At 38.2% G+C, this 20,416-nt stretch overlaps 2 protein-coding genes across 10 annotated transcripts; both read left to right on the forward strand.

Annotated features, from left to right (window-relative positions):
• The first annotated feature begins 1,392 nt into the window (after positions 1–1,392).
• On the forward strand, positions 1,393–6,931 carry LOC140535775 (polymeric immunoglobulin receptor-like). 6 transcript variants are annotated; one of them, XR_011977551.1, is made up of 8 exons: positions 1,393–1,535; positions 1,618–1,941; positions 2,389–2,730; positions 3,830–3,907; positions 4,108–4,149; positions 5,208–5,257; positions 5,428–6,643; positions 6,750–6,788. XR_011977551.1 is itself a non-coding variant. In XM_072657266.1 (8 exons), the coding sequence occupies exons 1-8, from the start codon at positions 1,463–1,465 to the stop codon at positions 6,858–6,860; spliced, it is 1,080 nt and encodes a 359-aa protein (XP_072513367.1). In that variant the 5' UTR covers positions 1,393–1,462; the 3' UTR covers positions 6,861–6,931. The 6 variants fall into 6 exon arrangements, 5 of the variants coding, with proteins under 5 accessions (XP_072513367.1, XP_072513369.1, XP_072513368.1 ...); XM_072657266.1 differs by having other exon boundaries at positions 6,584–6,643; positions 6,750–6,931; XM_072657268.1 differs by having other exon boundaries at positions 5,428–6,931.
• Positions 6,932–7,935: 1,004 nt separating this feature from the next.
• LOC140535773 (polymeric immunoglobulin receptor-like) lies at positions 7,936–20,332 on the forward strand. Of its 4 annotated transcripts, none has more exons than XM_072657264.1 (9): positions 7,936–8,517; positions 8,612–8,935; positions 9,383–9,724; positions 10,825–10,902; positions 11,069–11,143; positions 13,061–13,165; positions 13,241–13,290; positions 13,379–13,411; positions 13,524–16,390. In XM_072657264.1, the coding sequence occupies exons 1-9, from the start codon at positions 8,472–8,474 to the stop codon at positions 13,653–13,655; spliced, it is 1,185 nt and encodes a 394-aa protein (XP_072513365.1). In that variant the 5' UTR covers positions 7,936–8,471; the 3' UTR covers positions 13,656–16,390. The 4 variants fall into 4 exon arrangements, with proteins under 4 accessions (XP_072513365.1, XP_072513366.1, XP_072513363.1 ...); XM_072657265.1 differs by having other exon boundaries at positions 11,102–11,143; XM_072657262.1 differs by lacking the exons at positions 10,825–10,902; positions 11,069–11,143; positions 13,061–13,165; positions 13,241–13,290; positions 13,379–13,411 and adding exons at positions 16,696–16,800; positions 16,928–17,041; positions 17,961–18,013; positions 18,295–20,332 and having other exon boundaries at positions 16,313–16,402.
• Positions 20,333–20,416: the final 84 nt, after the last annotated feature.

Below are 20,416 nucleotides of genomic sequence, written 5' to 3' on the forward strand. Positions count from 1 at the left end.
ACGTTAAAGCAAAACATTATTAAGAAAGATCTCTATTTAAATGTGTAAGTTGGATCTAAATTGTGGAAACCACATTGAGAACAGTTTTTAGGTCCACAGGCTAGATCAAATCAAATCACTTTAGCTGTCACATCACATTGCACAGGTTTAAAGGCGAGTGGAAAACTTGGGTGCATCGCCCCTCACTGTAGTACAAAAAAAACAAAAAAAAAACAACAACATTAACTTGTACTATACATGTACACTCTATTTACAATATTACAATATTTGCAAAAGACCCTGGTTGGGTGTGAGTTCAGGTGTAATGTGGGTGGGGAAAAGCCTTTGTGGGTGCCGTGTGACTGTGCATAGGGTTCCAGTCATATGCGCAGGGTGCAGAGTGTGTTAGTATGAGGAGGAGGTGTGATTTAGTCCACAGTCTATAAGCTATTGTTCATTCAGCAGCCTAATTGCTTGAAGAAAAAAATCAGGTCGGCACCCCACTGACTGTTTACCACTGCTGGTCCCCCTTTTGGACCACCCAGATTAATGTCATGTGTACAAGATCTAAATAGTACTTTATCTCATTAAGATTTTAAAAGCAAATAAATGCTTTTTATTTCAGGAATTAAACTAAAACTAATCTAACAAACTGAGAGAAAATAATAATGACAAGGTTTGATATGAAATGATTCATTTGAAAATGCTGCTGAAACTGAACATTTGGTATTAAACCAGCTCATGAATATTAAATAAGAAAAGTAAGAAAAAAGGGAAATCAGTAAAGTGGTCTGTTGGTGGAAAATGAGGGACGAAAGGTGAAATTTTGTCACATACTCTGCTTTACCACCACGAGCTGTACAGAAAACACAGAGCAATATTTCAATGTACAGGCAGGTTTACCATAAGTCGGCCAACAGTGGTCAGTGGTTCAATATCAAGAACGACAGAAGAATAATAATTGTGTTTATGTGTGAAGGAAGCAGAAGATATATGTTCCCATATCAACATAGAGCTACATTAAAAAGACATACAAACACATACAAATACTACTTAATACTACAGGACAGTTTTCCTGTATGTGTGGCACTCTAGATGGCAGAAGAGATGAACTACTAAAAGAGGGAAGTCAAGCAGAGAACAGTAAAAGTATAGAAGCAGTCTATAGGAGCAGTGTGTAGTAAAATAGTAGTTCTGAAAAACAGTGATGGGTCAAAGGATGAGAAACAGAGTGAACACTTCATGATCATTTGATCAACTGTGTAGAGAAAGTATGTTAAAGGTTACAGCAACTGACTGATTACTGTTGCTGTAACTAGTTCACAACATGGTAAGCAAAGAGATCTCTCTCTGTACAAAAGGGAAATGGGCGTCATCTTCGTTCTGCTCGGCTGAACCACAAGCTGATGAACAGACTAAAACTCACCACAGACCCACAAGCAGAGAAAGAGAAATGGTCAACTAAACTTATAACAGTCTTTTGATGTTGATCAGGAGAAAATACACTAACATGACTGTGAAGATCCTCCTCTTCTTTACCTTCTATCTGATGTCAGGTAAGAAATTTCATATCTAAATAATTAGCTCAATCAGCATCAAATGAACATTTTACTTAGATGGACATTTGATCTCTTGTAGTAGGTGGAGGGGCCTCCAGGGAAGTGGCAGGATATCCAGGAGGAGGAGTTCTCATCAAGTGTAAATATGAGAGAAGCTACACAGCAAACCCAAAGTACTTCTGTAAGAGTTCATGGACAAACTGTGATGATCAGATCAAGACAGGAGTTAGTAATGAGTGGAAAAATACAGGAAGATTCTCACTGTTTGATAACACCAGCGCTGCAGAGTTCTGGGTGTTGATCAGAGAGCTCACTGTGGAGGACTCTGGAACGTACCAGTGTGCAGTTGATATTGAATGGAACAAAGACCTCTTCACACCAGTGGAACTGAAGATAAAGGAAGGTGAGTATCTCCCACCACTGCACATGTTCATCGTCACAAACTTCCAGCATCATTAACACTGACTATGCTGTTTGCAGATCTGATATATCTCTTATTTCCCTTTAGTTTTCCCAGACTTCAGATCTTATTAGCACTGTGTCTAGTTTTCATTACTAAAGTAAATGTTTATCTATTTTTAGAAACTCTGAATTCGAGCTTTCCTTTCATAAATGTGTCAGCCAGTAATGCACACCTATACACATGCTCCCTGCTTCTACCTTCTATTCTTCACAATGATCTGAACATACTCTTGATGAAGGGTCTGACCTCCAGAGAAGTGACATTATATGAAACGGGAGGATTCATAACCAAAAGCAGATGTGACTGTTCTTTTAGGAGTGTTCTGACTTCTGAATAAACTATGTGGGGTAGTGTAAGCTTCATCATCTGACTGTTTATGATTGACAGATCGAGACCATGAGAAGAGCATCACTGTGAATGGTCATGTAGGTGGAAGTGTGAACATCAGCTGCAAATACCCACAATCCTCCAGCAGTAAGCCCAAGTTTCTCTGCAGGAGAGTGGGCTCTGCGGACTGTAATTATAAAGCATCTGTTAAAGAGAGCAGAAGATGGATAAAGGAGGGGAAATTCTCTCTGTATGATGAGGGAGAAAATCAGACCTTCACTGTGTCCATCAACAACCTGACCAATGAGGATTCTGGTGAATACTGGTGTGGAGCTGAATCAGACTGGGAATCTGATCATGGATACAAGGTTTATATCACACAGATCAAGCTCACAGTTACTGGTGAGTAGAGCTTGGTTTGATGATGGTTTATGCTTTCACACAGTTTCTATTGATTATGTTTGTAATCTGGAGGAATCATGTTGACTGCACTGTAAGTGAGATTACGTCTGTCAATTACAAGAAAACTATAACGTCAGTGTACCACTATAGGGTAACTGGTAACATATTACTGGATATGGATGCATTCAGCTCTGTGGCCTCTAGTTTTTCCAATGGGCAGTTTTTTGTCTATAAATGGTTTACATGAGGGAGTGAATTAACACTCGATTACAGATTCAACTTTCTGGGGAGGATTTCTCTGAAATTTTCCCTGAAACTGTTTTGCTAGGTGGTTCCTATGATGTTGCTACATTATATTCCAAGTTGGTGCTATAGTGTTCCTGGGTAGTTGCTACAGTATTCCAAGTTGTTGCTGTTGTTGCTTAGTGGTTTCTAGGCTGTCGCTAGGTGGTTTTTATGCAGTTGCTATGGTATTCCAAGTCAATGCTATTGTGTTGCATTGCTGTGCAATGTAAAATGGCATTAATATAAAACTGGGTTCAACATTAAGTCAACATCTTTTGGTAAAAAACTAATCCACCTCTGAGAGATAATTTTGCTGGTGATTGATTTTGTGTTGTATAGTGGTTCTTGTGGTATCCCAGGTGGTTGCAATGATGTTGCTAAGTGGTTGCTAGGGTGTTTCTAAATGGTTGCTAGGTAGTTGCTGTAATGTTCCTAGGTAGTTCATGTGGTGTACCAGGTCATTGCTATGGTGTTGCTAGGTGGTTGCTATGCTATTTTAGGTTGTTATCGTGATGCTGCTTTGTGGTTGCTAGAATGTGCTATGTAGTTGCTATGTGCCACCATATTAAACTGGACACCCTGCAAGCTAGTATCACCCCCTGCAGGAGAAACATCACAGTGCAGGGAGTTTCAAACATGCTACATGTCTACATGCTTTCTATAAATGGTTCACAAAAAAAAGGGGGGGGGGCAATAGAGCAGCAGGGCCCTCGAGAATACAGCTATTATAGCTGATGGAAAACCGTTAATTATATTTAGATTTTTTTATATTTTAACATTTATCTGCATTTCCATTCATGTGCTCCAAACCCAGCTGCTGTCCCCCACTCCACATTCTCTCCTTCATCAGTGCAGACACAATCCACACACCTACCTAATTTTTCAACTAAAGGTATGTGCTGTCTGTTAATCTCTGTCCTTACATGTGTGTCCGTCACAACATCCATCAGAAAATCCATACACTCTTCTCACTACTCATTCAGTCATCTTCTTAATTTGTATCATTGCTGTTCACAGAGTTTTAGCTTAGAATATATGCATCTTACAACCATCTCTAAGTATACGGGTTCATCCACACTTCTTCCCAAACAGCTCCCAGATCAGTGCATCCTGAACCCACACATCAACTAAATAGTAAGTCCTTCACTTTTTGAAAGCACATAATCACATATTTGTTGGTGCTAGAGTTCACAGGGGAACTACGTTAGCTTACATCCATGGGGAATTCATAAATGGCTGGCTTCTTCCTATCCACTATAACAAATATACATTTTTTAACCATTAATTATATATTTGCTATATTAAGGCATTTGTGTTCGAGCCATATGGCACACAGCATCCTAAAGGGGTTAGGATTCATTATTTATGTGTAGAGAGAAAAAGTGTCATATAACTTTAATAGAGGAGGTAGAACTGCATTTAGTGTGGGAGGTGGGTGGGTTTTGCTTATGGCCCCAGGAAAGCTAGGTTGGAGTGAAACACAGGTTGTAGTGAACTATAATAAGACAAGATATAATGATGTATTAATGATGGTATTTTCAAAAAAGACATACAGAGTGCATGAATGAGGTATGCATGAGTGGTATGTGTTTATGTGGTAGTACAACCTCATTTACAAGGGCATAGGTGGGGGCAATGTTGCAATGTTATAAATGTGGTTTATAGGAAGCTGAGACATTTTCATTTATAATAGATTTCAGACTGCAATTTGATGTCACCTTTAGCCTTTATTTATAAATGTGGTAGCCAACACCCTCACAAAGTTGTTTTCTGTCAGTATGTTCCAGAGACATCAATTACACAATTGTGATTATATTAGCAAACGGCATCAGTTTTCATCACTGCTTTCTGTTCTACTGCATGATAGAACATCTAAGCAAGTAAACAAGTAAACAAGGTTGTTTTGGTCACCTGATAAAATAACACACCAATGCTGCTGCATAGGAACAGACAGCAAACACATCCACAGCTTTGAGTTTTATTATTAACAGTATTGTTTTCTTTAGACCTTCTCATTTACATCACTAGAGGATTGGTCATCATGTTTATTGCTTATCTGGTTGCAAAAGCAGCACTTTACAAGCACAAGAAAGTCAAATGATCAAACTGTATCAAATCTGAACACACACACACAGGCAAACAGCAAACAGCACATGTCTAATTATAATACAATTTATCTGGATGTTTTGCAGCCCCAGTTGAGATGACCCCTCTAAACATAATGCCAACCAGCCCTAAAGAGGTGGGTGTCTTATGATCACTGCTACTTTATCTCCCTCTAGTGGACACTACTGGGCCTAAATGCTGTAATGTTCTCTTGTAGAACATTTCTAAATCCAGTGTCTAAATCCCTGACTTTTCATTATTGCTATTTCCTTCAATTATGTGATACTGATGCAAGTTCCTCCTTAGGATGACAGCATCTACCAGGGGATCGATGAAAAACAGCAGGGGCCTACTGATTTAACCTTGTACTGCACTACTACCCTACCTTAGCAAAGCCCTAACAACTCATCCACTCTACTGGTTATTCCACATAGATTATCTATTAGTAAAGCCAAAACTACCAACCAGCAACTTTTACAGTGTTAACTACACCCTGCTTCAACCCACATCATATAAATCCATTTGTAAGTTGTGATGAGGCATGATTGGGAGAAGAAATGGTGAAACTGGGCAGGGGAGTGTTTGTTGTTCCAGAAATGAAATCAAGAAACCCTGATCTACTAATTGATGATCCTGTGGTGGCTCAGTGGTTAGAGCACTGTTCAGGACAGGGTTATGGAGTTAATACCCAGGTTTGCTAAGCTGTCACAGTTGGGTGTAAAAAGACTGAAATTAGGAATTGTTCTCAAAGAGAAGCCTAATTAGGTCTTCATTGCTACATGTGTGCCACTGCAAGTCATAATGAAATCTTGGCCTTATTACCTTGTTGTTACCCTGATTGTCTGACTATTAGTTCAGTTTTGTTGGCCATGTTTGTGGGAGTGGGATCTGGTGCATCAGAAGAGTACTGTCCAAGTGTGCATCTGAAAATCACTGGAGTATATTCTACTTTACTGTCATATTTCAGACAGGCCAAACAGAAATCAATTTTCTTTTCTTTATTTTAACTTAATATTTTATTTTGTGCATCATAATTTACTTCATGTGTATGATAAACATATTAAAAACCTTTTATGAATTGCCTTTTTTAATATTTCTGAATATATTAACCACATTACAGCTTTGTGTTAAGTAAAGACATGCTATTTGACCATGCATCACAGACAATAAAAATGATTTTTTTAGTTATTTTTTTTATTTATGATTATTTATTTATTTTGCAAATGTGTGCACTTGAGACAAGGGAATCAATAGGCATACCTTTAATTACACTTGAAAACATCTGCAGTCCATGGTTTAACATAATATATAAAAAAGTGCTGTTTTAAAGATATCATAAATATTATAATTACTAGAGCTGTTTGCATTTTGCAGCACAAATATCAAGATTTGCTGAATATTCTGTAATTTTATTGATTTATCTATTTTCATGACATTTGTTAATGTGTGATACTCCGTCCAGCCACCAGAGGTCCTGTCCACAGAATTCCCCAGCAACGGCATCAATCACTTACACCTGACCGTAATATCCTAATCAGTCTCTCACTCTCTTTGAGAAGCATTGCCAGTTTTCCTTGCTGCAATACTAATTGGTCTCAATTGTGTTGATTTGTTGTCTTGTTATTTAGATCCCTGCCTGCCTTGTGACCTTGGATGTTTGGACCGTGTTTTTGGGCTATTTTGCTTTGGATTTATTGTTGCTCCTTTTGGCCTCTGACCCCTTTTTGCCCTGCCTTTGACAACATTTACTTGGATTGTGATTTTGTGTAACTTTGCATGTGTTATTAAACCTGCTTATAGATTCTACAAACCTGCCTGGGTCTGCATTGTTACAACATTAATCCCATACATTAAAGCAAAACATAATTAAGAAAGATATCTATTTAAATGTGTAAGTTGGATCTAAATTGTGGAAACCACATTGAGAACAGTTTTTAGGTCCACAGGCTAGATCAAATCAAATCACTTTAGCTGTCACATCACATTGCACAGGTTTAAAGGCGAGTGGAAAACTTGGGTGCATCGCCACTTACTGTAGTACAATAATAAAAAAATAAAAAAAACATTTACACATTAACTTGTACTATACATGTACACTATTTACAATATTACAATATTTACAAAAGACCCTGGTTGGGTGTGAGTTCAGGTGTAATGTGGGTGGGGAAAAGCCTTTGTGGGTGCAGTGTGACTGTGCATAGGGTTTCCAGTCATATGTGCAGGGTGCAGAGTGTGTTAGTATGAGGAGGAGGTGTGATTAAGTCCACAGTCTATAAGCTATTGTTCATTCAGCAGCCTAATTGCTTGAGGAAAAATCAGGTCGGCACCCCACTGACTGTTTACCACTGCTGGTCCCCCTTTGGACCACCCAGATTAATGTGTGATGTGTGTACAAGATCTAAATAGTACTTGATCTTATTAAGATTTTAAATGCAAATAAATGCTTTTTATTTCAGGAATTAAACTAAAACTAATCTAACAAACTGAGAAAAAAATAGTAATGACAAGGTCTGATATGAAATGATTCATTTGAAAATGCTGCTGAAACTGAACATTCGGTATTAAACCAGTTCATGAACAATAAATAAGAAAAGTAAGAAAAAAGGGAAATCAGTAAAGTGGTCTGTTGGTGGAAAATGAGGGATGAAAGGTGAAATTTTGTCATATACTCTGCTTTACCACCACGAGCTGTACAGAAAACACAGAGCAATATTTCAATGTACAGGCAGGTTTGCCATAAGTGGGCCAACTGTGGTTCAATATCAAGAACAGAAGAATAATAATTGTGTTTATGTGTGAAGGAAGCAGAAGATATATGTTCCCATGTCAACATTAGAGCTACATTAAAAAGACCAGATATAAAAAATACTACTTAATACTACAGGACTGTTTTCCTGTATGTGTGGCACTCTAGATGGCAGTAGAGATGAACTACTAAAAGAGGGAAGTTAAGCAGAGAACAGTACATGCAGTATACAGTACAGTGCAGTATACAGTACAGTATACAGTAAAAGTCTAGGAGCAGTGTGTAGTAAAATAGTAGTTCTGAAAAACAGTGATGGGTCAAAGGATGAGAAACAGAGTGAAGACTTCATGATCATTTGATTAACTGTGTAGAGAAAGTATGTTAAAGGTTACAGCAACTGACTGATTACTGTTGCTGTAACTAGTTCACAACATGGTAAGCAAAGAAATCTCTCTTTGTGCAAAAGGGAAATGGGCGTCCTCATGATTCTGCTTAGCTGAACCACAAGCTGATGAACAGACTAAAACTCACCACAGACCCACAAGCAGAGAAACTTCTAACAGTCTTTTGATGTTGATCTGGAGAAAATATACTTCTAACTAACATGACTGTGAAGATCCTCCTCTTTATCCCCTTCTATCTGATGTCAGGTAAGAAACTTCATATCTAAATAATTAGCTCAATCAGCATCAAATTAACATTTTACTTTTTATTTTACTAAAAGAGATATTTGGTCTCTTTTAGTAAGTGGAGGGGCCTCCAGGGAAGTGACAGGATATCCAGGAGGAGGAGTTCTCATCAAGTGTAAATATGAGAGAAGATACACATCAAATAAAAAGTACTTCTGTAAGAGTTCATGGACAAACTGTGCTGATCAGATCAAGACAGGAGTTAGTAATGAGAGGAAAAATACAGGAAGATTCTCACTGTTTGATAACACCAGAGCTGCAGAGTTCTGGGTGTTGATCAGAGATCTCACTGTGGAGGACTCTGGAACGTACTGGTGTGCAGTTGATATTGAATGGAACAAAGACCTCTACACACCAGTGGAACTGAAGATAAAGGAAGGTGAGTATCTCCCACCACTGCACATGTTCATTGTCCCAAACTTCCAGCATCATTAACACTGACTATGCTGTTTGCAGATCTGATATATCTCTTATTTCCCTTTAGTTTCCCCAGACTTCAGATCTTATTAGCACTGTGTCTAGTTTTCATTACTAAAGTAAATGTTTATCTATTTTTAGAAACTCTGAACATCAGCTTCCCTTTCATAAATGTGTCAGCCACTAATGCACACCTATACACATGCTCCCTGCTTCTACCTTCTATTCTTCACAATGAGCTGAACATACTCTTGATGAAGGGTCTGACCTCCAGAGAAGTGACATTATATGAAACGGGAGGATTCATAACCAAAAGCAGATGTGACTGTTCTTTTAGGAGTGTTCTGACTTCTGAATAAACTATGTGGGGTAGTGTAAGCTTCATCATCTGACTGTTTATGATTGACAGATCTAGACCAAAAGAAGAGCATCACTGTGAATGGTCATGTAGGAGGAAGTGTGAACATCAGCTGCAAATACCCACAATCCTCCAGCAGTAAGCCCAAGTTTCTCTGCAGGAGAGTGGGCTCTGCTGACTGTAATTATAAAGCATCTGTTAAAGAGAACAGAAGATGGATAAAGGAGGGGAAATTCTCTCTGTATGATGACCGAGCACAGCAGACCTTCACTGTGTCCATCGACAACCTGACCAATGAGGATTCTGGTGAATACTGGTGTGGAGCTGAATCAGACAGGAAATCTGATCATGGATACAAGGTTTATATCACACAGATCAAGCTCACAGTTACTGGTGAGTAGAGCTTGGTTTGATGATGGTTTATGCTTTCACACAGTTTCTATTGATTATGTTTATAATCTAGAGGAATCATGTTGACTGCACTGTAAGTGATATTACGTCTGTCAATTACAAGAAAACTATAACGTCAGTGTACCACTATAGGGTAACTGGTAACATATTACTGGATATGGATGCATTCAGCTCTGTGGCCTCTAGTTTTTCCAACGGGCAGTTTTTTTGTCTATAAATGGTTTACATGAGGGAGTGAATTAACACTCGATTACTGATTCATCTTTCTGGGGAGAATTTCTCTGAAATTTTCCCTGAAACTGTTTTGCTAGGTGGTTCCTATGATGTTGCTACATTATATTCCAAGTTGGTGCTATAGTGTTCCTGGGTAGTTGCTACAGTATTCCAAGTTGTTGCTGTTGTTGCTTAGTGGTTTCTAGGCTGTCGCTAGGTGGTTTCTATGCAGTTGCTATGGTATTCCAAGTCAATGCTATTGTGTTGCATTGCTGTGCAATGTAAAATGGCATTAATATAAAACTGGGTTCAACATTAAGTCAACATCTTTTGGTAATAAACTAATCCACCTCTGAGAGATAATTTTGCTGGTGGTTGATTTTGTGTTGTATAGTGGTTCTTGTGGTATCCCAGGTGGTTGCAATGATGTTGCTAAGTGGTTGCTAGGGTGTTTCTAAATGGTTGCTAGGTAGTTGCTGTAATGTTCCTAGGTAGGTCATGTGGTGTACCAGGTCATTGCTATGGTGTTGCTAGGTGGTTGCTATGCTATTTTAGGTTGTTATCGTGATGCTGCTTTGTGGTTGCTAGAATGTGCTATGTAGTTGCTATGTGCCACCATATTAAACTGGACACCCTGCAAGCTAGTATCACCTCCTGCAGGAGAAACATCACAGTGCAGGGAATTTTAAACATGCTACATGTCTACATGCTTTCTATAAATGGTTCACAAAAAAGGGGGGGGGGGGCAATAGAGCAGCAGGGCCCTCGAGAATACAGCTATTATAGCTGATGTTAAACCGTTAATTATATTTAGATTTTTTTATATTTTAACATTTATCTGCATTTCCATTCATGTGCTCCAAACCCAGCTGCTGTCTCCCACTCCACATTCTCTCCTTCATCAGTGCAGACACAATCCACACACCTACCTAATTTTTCAACTAAAGGTATGTGCTGTCTGTTAATCTCTGTCCTTACATGTGTGTCCGTCACAACATCCATCAGAAAATCCATACACTCTTCTCACTACTCATTCAGTCATCTTCTTAATTTGTATCATTGCTGTTCACAGAGTTTTAGCTTATATATATGCATCTTACAACCATCTCCAAGTATACAGGTTCATCCACACTTCTTCCCAAACAGCTCCCAGATCAGTGCATCCTGAACCCACACATCAACTAACTAGTAAGTCCTTCACTTTTTGAAAGCACATTAACACATATTTGTTGGTGCTAGAGTTCACAGGGGAACTATACTAGCTTACATCCATGGGGAATTCATAAATGTCTGGCTTCTTCCTATCCACTATAACAAATACACATTTTTTAACCATTAAATATATAATTGCTATATTAAGGCATTAGTGTTCGAGCCATATGGTACACAGCATCCCACAGGGGATAGGATTCATTATTTGTGTAGAGAGAAAAAGTGTCATTACTTTAATAGAGGAGGTAGATCTGCATTTAGTGAGGGAGGTGGGTGGGTTTTGCTTAGGGCCCCAGGAAAGCTAGGTTGTAGTGAAGCACAGGTTGTGGTGAACTATAATAAGACAATACAATGATGTATTAATGATGGTATTTTCAAAAAAGACATACAGAGTGCATGAATGAGGTATGCATGAGTGTACATGTGGTAGTACAACCTCATTTACAAGGGCATAGGTGGAGGCAATGTTGCAATGTTATAAACGTGGTATGTCACAGGAAGACAGAGACATTTTCATTTATAATAGATTTCAGACTGCAATTTGATGTCACCTTTAGCCTTTATTAATAAATGTGGTAGCCAACACCCTCACAAAGTTGTTTTCTGTCAGTATGTTCCAGAGACAACAATTACACAATTGTGATTATATTAGCAAACGGCATCAGTTTTCATCACTGCTTTCTGTTCTACTGCATGATAGAACATCTAAGCAAGTAAACAAGTAAACAAGGTTGTTTTGGTCACCTGATAAAATAACACACATGATGCTGCTGCATAGGAACAGACAGCAAACACATCCACAGCTTTGAGTTTTATTATTAACAGTATTGTTGAGGCACTACCAAATTCTTTGACTTGATGTAAAGTAGCTCCTAATGTCCACGTTTCTTTTACTGGCTACCTTCTTTACTGAGCATATCACCAAATTAGGCTAATGACCACACACACACACACACAAACAAACATTTAGGGTTGTAACTACAATAACCTGTAATAGCCCACAGAATTCCTCATTTAAAAATAAATGCACTGTTCTTTACTGAACCGATACAAGGTGTGATATGTGAGCACACAGCTGCTGGAGAGTGAAATCCAGTTGACAGAGCTTTAATATCTCACAACTACAGCTTCTCACACTTTAACAAGAAACAGCAAGACCATTCCTGTTAGTGATGAGTCAGAGAGGCGGGACTGTTAATCGTTTCTATAACAAATACATTGACTAGCCACTGATGGGCTGATCTAATTATTTGACTAAACAGAACATAGGCCACCACTGCTCTGCTGTTGTCATGGTTTGGTGACCATTTAGCTCATGTTGCTATGCACTGTGGTTTGGTGAGTGTAAAGTATTTCCCTTTTCAGTCTGCAGAGTGCCTCTTTAATATTCCCACTAGAAGGCAAGTCTACTTGTTGACAGTGAGGGTTAAATTCTACTAAAATGTTCAAGACCTCCAATACAGAATTCCCTTTTAAATGATTGTGATCCAATTATTAAAACAAATAAATAAACAAACATGGACCAGCTTAAAAAACTCCATGCCTTTTTTTTCTTTCTCTATATCATTGCTTCCTGTCTGCAGGCATTTATAATCCTTGCATGACCTTGAGCTCCAGAATTAAACAAAACAGTTTCTCTCTCTCTCGCTCTCTCTCTCTCTCGCTCTGTTATACTTCCTGGTGCATTATAATTATCTTGCACTTTAGTGTACACCGACATTACTTTACACCAATTACAGCCAAAACATTTATTTAGATGATAAATTGTCACTGTTGATCTGAGCCATATTTCTAAAATCAACCACTAAATCATTGCAATAGGATGATGAAAAAACTGTCGAATCTCTTTCTGTCAGATTGAATTTACTGGTCCAATCTCTAATATTTCTTTAGACCTTCTCATTTACATCACTGAAGGATTGGTCATCATGGTGATCACTCTTCTGGTTGCAATGACAGCATTTTACAAGCACAAGAAGAATGCCAAAAAGTCAAAAGGTAACAAATCAGAACACACAAAAACACAAACAGCATATGCCTAATAATAATACAATTTATCTGGATGTTTTGCAGCCCCAGTTGAGATGACCCCTCTAAACATAATGCCAACCAACCCTAGAGGGGTAGGGGTCTTATGATTAGTGCTACTTTATCTCCCTCTAGTGGACAGTACTGGGGACTAAATGTTGTAATGTATCTTTTCTCTTGCAGAACATTTCTAAATCCACTGAAATCCCATCTGCAGTAAGTAGATATGATTTAGGAATGGATACAGTACAGATGGTAGTTTTACATATAGTTTTATTATATTGCCATTTTCTTCAATTATATCATACTGATTCAAGTTCTTCTTTAGGATGACTGCATCTACCAGGAGATCGATGAACAGCAGGGGCCTGCTATGGAGTCCACAGTCAACACAATCTACTCTACAGCTGAGGGACCCACTGATCCATCAGTCTATTCCACTATTGATGAATCTATCTGACAACCGTATACTACTCAGCCCACCTTAGCAAAGCAGAACAACTCACCCATTCTACTGGTTACTCCACATAGATCATCTATCAGTAAACCCAAAACTTCCAACCAGTATCTTTCACAGTTTCAATTACACCCTCATCAAGAACCTCTGATGTACTTATTGGCCATTCTGGGGTGGCTCAGTGATCAGAGCACTGGACTGTTGATGACAAGGTTATGGAGTAAATGCCCAGGTTTGCTAAACCGTTACTGTTGGCCCTTAACCCTCTTTGTTCCCTGGATGTTAAAGCGAAGGCTGTCCACTGCTCTGGGTACATGTGCTCACGGTATCACTGTGTGCATGTTTGTGTTCACTGCATGGAATGTGGTTGTCATTGTGGCTTACCTTCATCTATGAAACCTGAAAAAGAAAACATGAAAATGTAGCAAACTCTTTCTGAATATTTCCTGTTGTTTGCAAACTGGTTTGCACTGCTGTCTCAGACATATTGGCTGGTAGAATAAAAATGTAGGCAAAAAGGCTGGACTCAGGAATTGTTGAACTTCTCAAAGAGAAGCCTAATTAAGTTTTCATTTCTACCCTGTGTGCAATCTCAAAGCAAGTGAAATCCTGCCTTTGTTACCTTGTTGTTACTTTGATATCTAGCTATGAGTTCAGTATTGTTGACCATTTGTGTTGCACATACATTATTGTAGAAGCACTGTACAGTTTATTTCATTGTTAAGCTAAAATGGAGTGAAATCTGGTGGGTTAGAAAAGAGCTGTTTTGAGTTGTCCAAGTTGAGTTGTCTGGAAAACACCTGATTAGATTCTACTTCGAGAGGTCAAACAAAATGCAGGCCCATTGTCTTATGTTTAAGCATAACGTCTTGTTAATTTGTGTTTGTTTAATTAATTTATTTGTGTGTTTACATAATCTCCTTACTTTGTGAAACATTTTGAAAGTTTTTTTTTTATAAATTGTGTTAATGCTGGAATTAATACAGTTTTAAGTTCTAAGTGGTCATTTTGATGCTGTTTGGTGTTGCTATAGTGCTGCTAGGCAGTAGCATTCTCATGTCCTTCAATTATGTGATATAGAAATATACTCCACTATCAATGAAACCACTGAATTAACCACATATTGCACCACCTTCCTTAGCAAAGCCTAAACAACTCACCCACCCTAATGGTTTCTCCACATTATCAGTAGAGCCTAATCCAGGGGTTATCCCAGGTAGGAGTCAACAACAACAACAACAACAACAACAACCCAGTACCTGTGTCCTATGTTGAATTAGGAAACCTGATGAATACATAGCAATTTATGAAAGTAAACAAATCTGATATTTTAGAACTTCTGGTTCTAGTTCAAGTTTTACATTTCATATACTGGATACTGAGATCAAATAACATGTGAGCATGTTTGGCTACTCAAAATCCAGTCATCATTACTGCATGCTGTGTCACCACAAGACATAATGAACCCAAGACTTAATGAATCTTTAATTGAAAGTCTGGATTGGACTTGTTACCTTGATATCTGGCTATTAGCTCAGACTTCTCGACTACCTTTGTTATTCAAACATGATTTTGTTATCACTGAACAGTTTTTACTAGTTTTGGTTTTGATCATGAGGTGTTAGATTTTAAAGAAGTTCCCCTCTTTTTCCTCCAAACATAACAATGGTCATTATGGCCAAACAGTTAAATTTTAGTTTTGTCAGACCACAGGACATCCCTCCAAAAAGTTATCTGGCTTTTTTTTGTTATTTCTTTTGGAGTAATGGCTTCTTCCTGGCAGAGTGGCCTTTCATCCCATGTGGATACAGTCCTCGTTTCAATGTGGATAATGACCCACTCTTACCAGCTTCAGCCAGCATCTTCACAAGGTCTTTTGCTTTTGTTCTTGGACTGATAGGCTTATTTCAGACCAAAGCACATTCATCTCTGGGACACAGAACCTGTCTCCTTCCTGAGTGGTATGAAGGCTGGACATTCCCATCTTGTTTGTACTTCTGTATAATTGTTTGTACAGATGAACGAGGCACCTTCAGTCAGTGAGGAATTTATCACCCTTCATCCAGATCTAATACATAAACTATCATACACAAATATTGTATGATTCATAAACATAAATAACATTTTTTTTATTTTAATCCAAATCATTGTTTATCATTAAAGAGAAATCACAGCAACCAGTAACTTTATCCAATTCATCAACGTCAAACAAAACTTCACAGAAAACAAAAGCTATCACATCTTCAACATCTAAAACCATCACGAATGCATCACTTAGAACAGAAACACCTACAGGTAAAACACACACTGCACAACTCCTGATACTCGGTAATTCAAGATCCAGGCATTCAGCTATGGCCATTTTATGCAGTTTACTACCAATAAAACCAACCACACCTCTATCCCTCCATCCATACAAGCTAAATTAATCCCTGACAGAGGCAACTGCACTTTAATTGCATTTCTCAGCAATTTGAACCCAGTAATTAAGCTTGTCCTCATTTATTTGCTTTACAAACTATTTGCCTCCACAAAACATCAAACTAAAGATGGGAATGTTCAGATCTAAGAGAAAATATACATGAAGCACATGCTTTTGTTAACAATACATACCAGGAATAACTGTAATCTGTAATCTGTAAATTATACATTCATTACAGGACAAGATCAACCAGTAAGGTCATCAATCTCACCACAAAGAACCTCAAATCCACTTAGCACAGAAGTCACCTCCTCCTCAACGTCTAAAAGTACAGTAACCTCTTCATTTAACTGACACTGAAAATGTTTTTTATAGTATATAGAATGGTAAATTAATATAACTCTTAATGTGCTACAAAGAGTTATTTGAGTAAGGCTACGAGGAACCATTTTTGTGAAAATGTATATGAAGAACTATAAAATTACATTGGTTTCTTTAAACTTGTAAATGGTGCTCCATTCAGAAACAGTTCTTCACAGAACTAAAACTGGTTCTTCTACAGCATTACTCAAAGAATCCTTTGCATTACCTTCATTCAAATATACCATGTGTTTCCTTTAGCTCCAGATGTTCTTCCACAGTCCTCAACACCTATCAGTTTACCAACCACAAAACCAATAACACTCTCAACTTCTAAAACCACATTGTCTTCCTCCTCTGCTGCAGGTGATTATAGAAAACACACACACACACACACACACACACACACACACACACACACACACACACACACACACCTCAATGAATCAAAAAGGTGTCACTCTCATTGTCAGATACAATTCTGTATGTTCAGGGGTAGCACATCCAGCTTCCTCTGTGATCACCATCCTGGCTGTGATTCTGATGCTGGTTCTGATTGGACTCTTATTCTTCACAGTCACTCTCAGAAAGAGAAGGAACACTCAAGGTACCACCAAACCTATAAACATAACAGACACACCCATGCATACTAGTTTACACACATGGCAGGGACAGTGGTGTTTCACTATATGCGTAGTGCTTAGAGCAATGGCTGCAGGTCAGAGGGCTGTGGGTTCAATACCCATGTCTGCTAAACTGCCACTGTTGGGCTCTTTAGCAAGGCTCTTATCCTCTTTGCTCCAGGGGTGCTGCAGCATGGTCACCCCTGAGCTCTAAGCTGTCTAGCTTGTCTAGTAGAGGAGATTTGCTGATAGAATTGGACTCTCTGAAGCAGATAAACATGAACCTACTGGCACAACGCCTAATGCCAGGTGTGGGCTACAGAGGTATAAAATCCCCTCAGCATTGAGCTGTAGAGATGGGGAATGATGGAGCTTCATTTAAATACTTTTGGGATGAGCTGGAGAGTTGCATTCAGCAAACAACTAATTAGGAGGTGTCCCAATACTTTTCACATAGTTCATATAGTGTATAATGACTGGTCCTAGTAGAGAAATACTACAATACTACAGTAAAGTACAAAAGTAGAAATACTGTTAGCATGTGTTTCCTCTGAGACACGTGATCATAGACTCACTGCTTATATGGCTATGTCACTAACAAACAGTAGACTTTACTTGGGCCACCCTTGTCTGCTTAATCTTCAAGATGTTTGCTCATGTTAGAAGCTTTAGCTGTTGGTGCAGAAAATAGTTCACTAGGCCCCAGTGGACAATGATGTACATATGCTGCCACTTGCTGGCTGTACATGAAAAGGATAGCTAGAGTAAGACCAGACTGGGAACATGTTCTCAAATTAATCTCACAACCTGCTTATTTCTTTTTGAAATCACTGATGTCATTAATATCATATTTATACATCACATACATCAGTGTTTTAATGTTAGGAAATTGTTTTTGCTTAGATCCAGCATCAACCCAGGACCAGTCCATCAGAGACTCTTTAAACAACTCCAAGGTGAGTCATGACCTGGAGTGGCTGACTTCACATGTATTGGAGGAGGCATGAGCTTGTCCACACTTTCCTATTGTCAGGAGCAAAGAAAGTGATAGTGGAGTCCTAGTGAGTGGGAGGGTTTATTGGTTCAACTAAATTGGAGAGAAAATTGGGTTTAAACAAAAACACTAGTAAAATGTTATATAATGAATACCAGTCTTGCTGAGACCACTTCAAACCTCTCTAACCGATTGATGATCCAAACAATGTGTTTATTGATTTTCTAAAACTTCTGTTCTCAGATTTCCCATACAGTCTGTGACTATGAGGAGATTAAAGACCCCAGATGTCTTCCTGCCTCAGAAACTGGAGTTTCCACTGTCTACTCTACTGTCCACCTGCCCACAGACCCCTTAAATACTACTCAAACTGTGTATGACCATGTTCAGCTGCCCACAAGCCCCTGTAATGTTTCAAATCCTGTTTATTCTACACTGCCCCAGCATTCCTCTGTGAAATCTGCTGAAGATCCAGCTTACGCCACTGTCAATTTCTGCAAGAATGATGCTGTTACAACAGCAACAACCAACAAGGAGGACTCATGTGACTATGCTACTGTCAAACATGTTAGCGGAAGTGGCTAGGTTAGCATATAGCCTTTTTATTCAGGTCCATTTCCACCAAAATCAGAGCTGAGTGTTCAGTTTCACACACACAAGCTTTTATTCAGAAGAGTGTAAATGTGTGTTTTGATTTAGATGGGTAAATATTGTGGATGACTTTGGATGTGGTGAAAACTGTTCTGTCTGTCGACACAAATCACTGCTGTTGAGAACCATGTATCTCCATTTTTGCTGTTTTTCACTGATTAACACAATGGAAATCTGGCTATTTACATTTTGTCAAACTTTCAGGAACAATTGACCAATAGAAACACTCCAAAATTACTTGGAATAAAGTATATTCACATTAACTTCCATTTAGAGTTAATAGGAATTTTTACTTCTCCAGTAAAGTGGATGTTTTGGAGAGGTTTTTTTTTTTGTCACAGCAACAATGTGCTCTTCTTTGTTTGCTATGTTGTTATATAAGTGTAGGCATATTTTTGTGTTATATATTTTAACGTAGCTGAAAATGAAAAAAAAAAAGTATTCTTAATTGTATTCCTATGAACAATTAAATCATATAAGTGTTTATAGTGTTTTTCAAACATTTCCCTAGTGAGTCAATGTGGACAAATAAGTTTAGAGCTGTTTTCACAATTGTATTCTTATATGGACATAACTTAGGGCATTTCTCTCTCATACTGTAGAACATCTTCTTGTTGTAACAATGTTTCCTATAGATGGCAGTAAATGTACCTCACCTCAGACCAAAACACAACTGGGGACAAAATACTAACTATGGGTACCACTTTATAATAAGACTGTCTTTATAAAGGAGTTATGAACAATGTTTTAACAATGTTATTCACGTGGTCAAACACATTAGTGAGCAGGATCAAGGATCAAGATAGTTGTAAAAGTCAAAAGGGCTGCACTGTTGGAGAGAGGATGAGGGGTCCCTCATGTTTACTATACCAGAGTGTTTTAAAATAACAGCTATTAAGATAAAAAAAGATCAAACTAATGAAATCAATGGATACCATCATTGCATCCAGGATGACTTTAGTAATTAAAATGTTCACTGTGAGCTAAATATCACATTTATGTTACATAGGTTTCTGCTTATTTGTGTGTTTAAAGCACATATGAATGCAGTATATTAAAAAAGGCTATTAGAAATGTATGTAGAGTGATTTTTAGAGTGTTTTAGAGTATACAGAGCTAGAAAGTTCTAAAAATACAGGCTGTGGTTTTCGTTCTAGAGTAGTGGAAATAGTGGTTCATTATGTTACATTATTACATTATTTTAAGTGTCTACATGATCAGACTGGGAAAGTTTATACCACACAGATCAAGCTCACAGTTACTGGTGAGTAGATCTTTCAGGATTCATTATTTGTGTGTAGAGAGAAAAGGTGTCATATTACTTATGTAGAGGAGGTAGATAGAGGTAGATATACCTAATAGAGGAGGTAGATTTGCATTTAGTGATGGAGGTGGGGCAGGTTTTGCTTATGGCCCCAGGAAAGCCAAGTTGTAGTGAAGCACAGGTTGTAGTGATCTATAATAAGACAAGATAAAGTAATAATGAAGGTATTTTTAAAAAAAGAGTGAATGAATGAGGTATGGGTGAGTGTAAATGTGGTGTCACGACTTCAAGGGCATAGGACTGGTGGGGACATTTAAGTTGTCCACAGGTAGCTGAGACATTTTCATTTATGATAGATTTCTGACTGCAATTTAATGTCACCTACAACCTTTATTTATAGCTATGGTGGCCAACACACTCGTACAGTTTTTGTTTCTGTCAGTATGTTTG

Source organism: Salminus brasiliensis, chromosome 15, assembly GCF_030463535.1.
Source record: "Salminus brasiliensis chromosome 15, fSalBra1.hap2, whole genome shotgun sequence".
NCBI lineage: Eukaryota > Metazoa > Chordata > Actinopteri > Characiformes > Bryconidae > Salminus > Salminus brasiliensis.

Excerpts from the sequence above, each read along its gene's own strand:
- LOC140535775 (XM_072657266.1), top strand. The coding sequence starts at position 1,463 with ATGTTGATCAGGAGAAAATACACTAACATGACTGTGAAGATCCTCCTC. Across the intron at positions 1,942-2,388 it reads GGAACTGAAGATAAAGGAAG|ATCGAGACCATGAGAAGAGC; the intron begins GTGAGTATCTCC and ends TATGATTGACAG. Across the intron at positions 6,644-6,749 it reads TCAATCACTTACACCTGACC|ATCCCTGCCTGCCTTGTGAC; the intron begins GTAATATCCTAA and ends CTTGTTATTTAG.
- LOC140535773 (XM_072657262.1), top strand. The coding sequence starts at position 8,472 with ATGACTGTGAAGATCCTCCTCTTTATCCCCTTCTATCTGATGTCAG. Across the intron at positions 8,936-9,382 it reads GGAACTGAAGATAAAGGAAG|ATCTAGACCAAAAGAAGAGC; the intron begins GTGAGTATCTCC and ends TATGATTGACAG. Across the intron at positions 16,403-16,695 it reads CTCCTCCTCAACGTCTAAAA|CTCCAGATGTTCTTCCACAG; the intron begins GTACAGTAACCT and ends TGTTTCCTTTAG.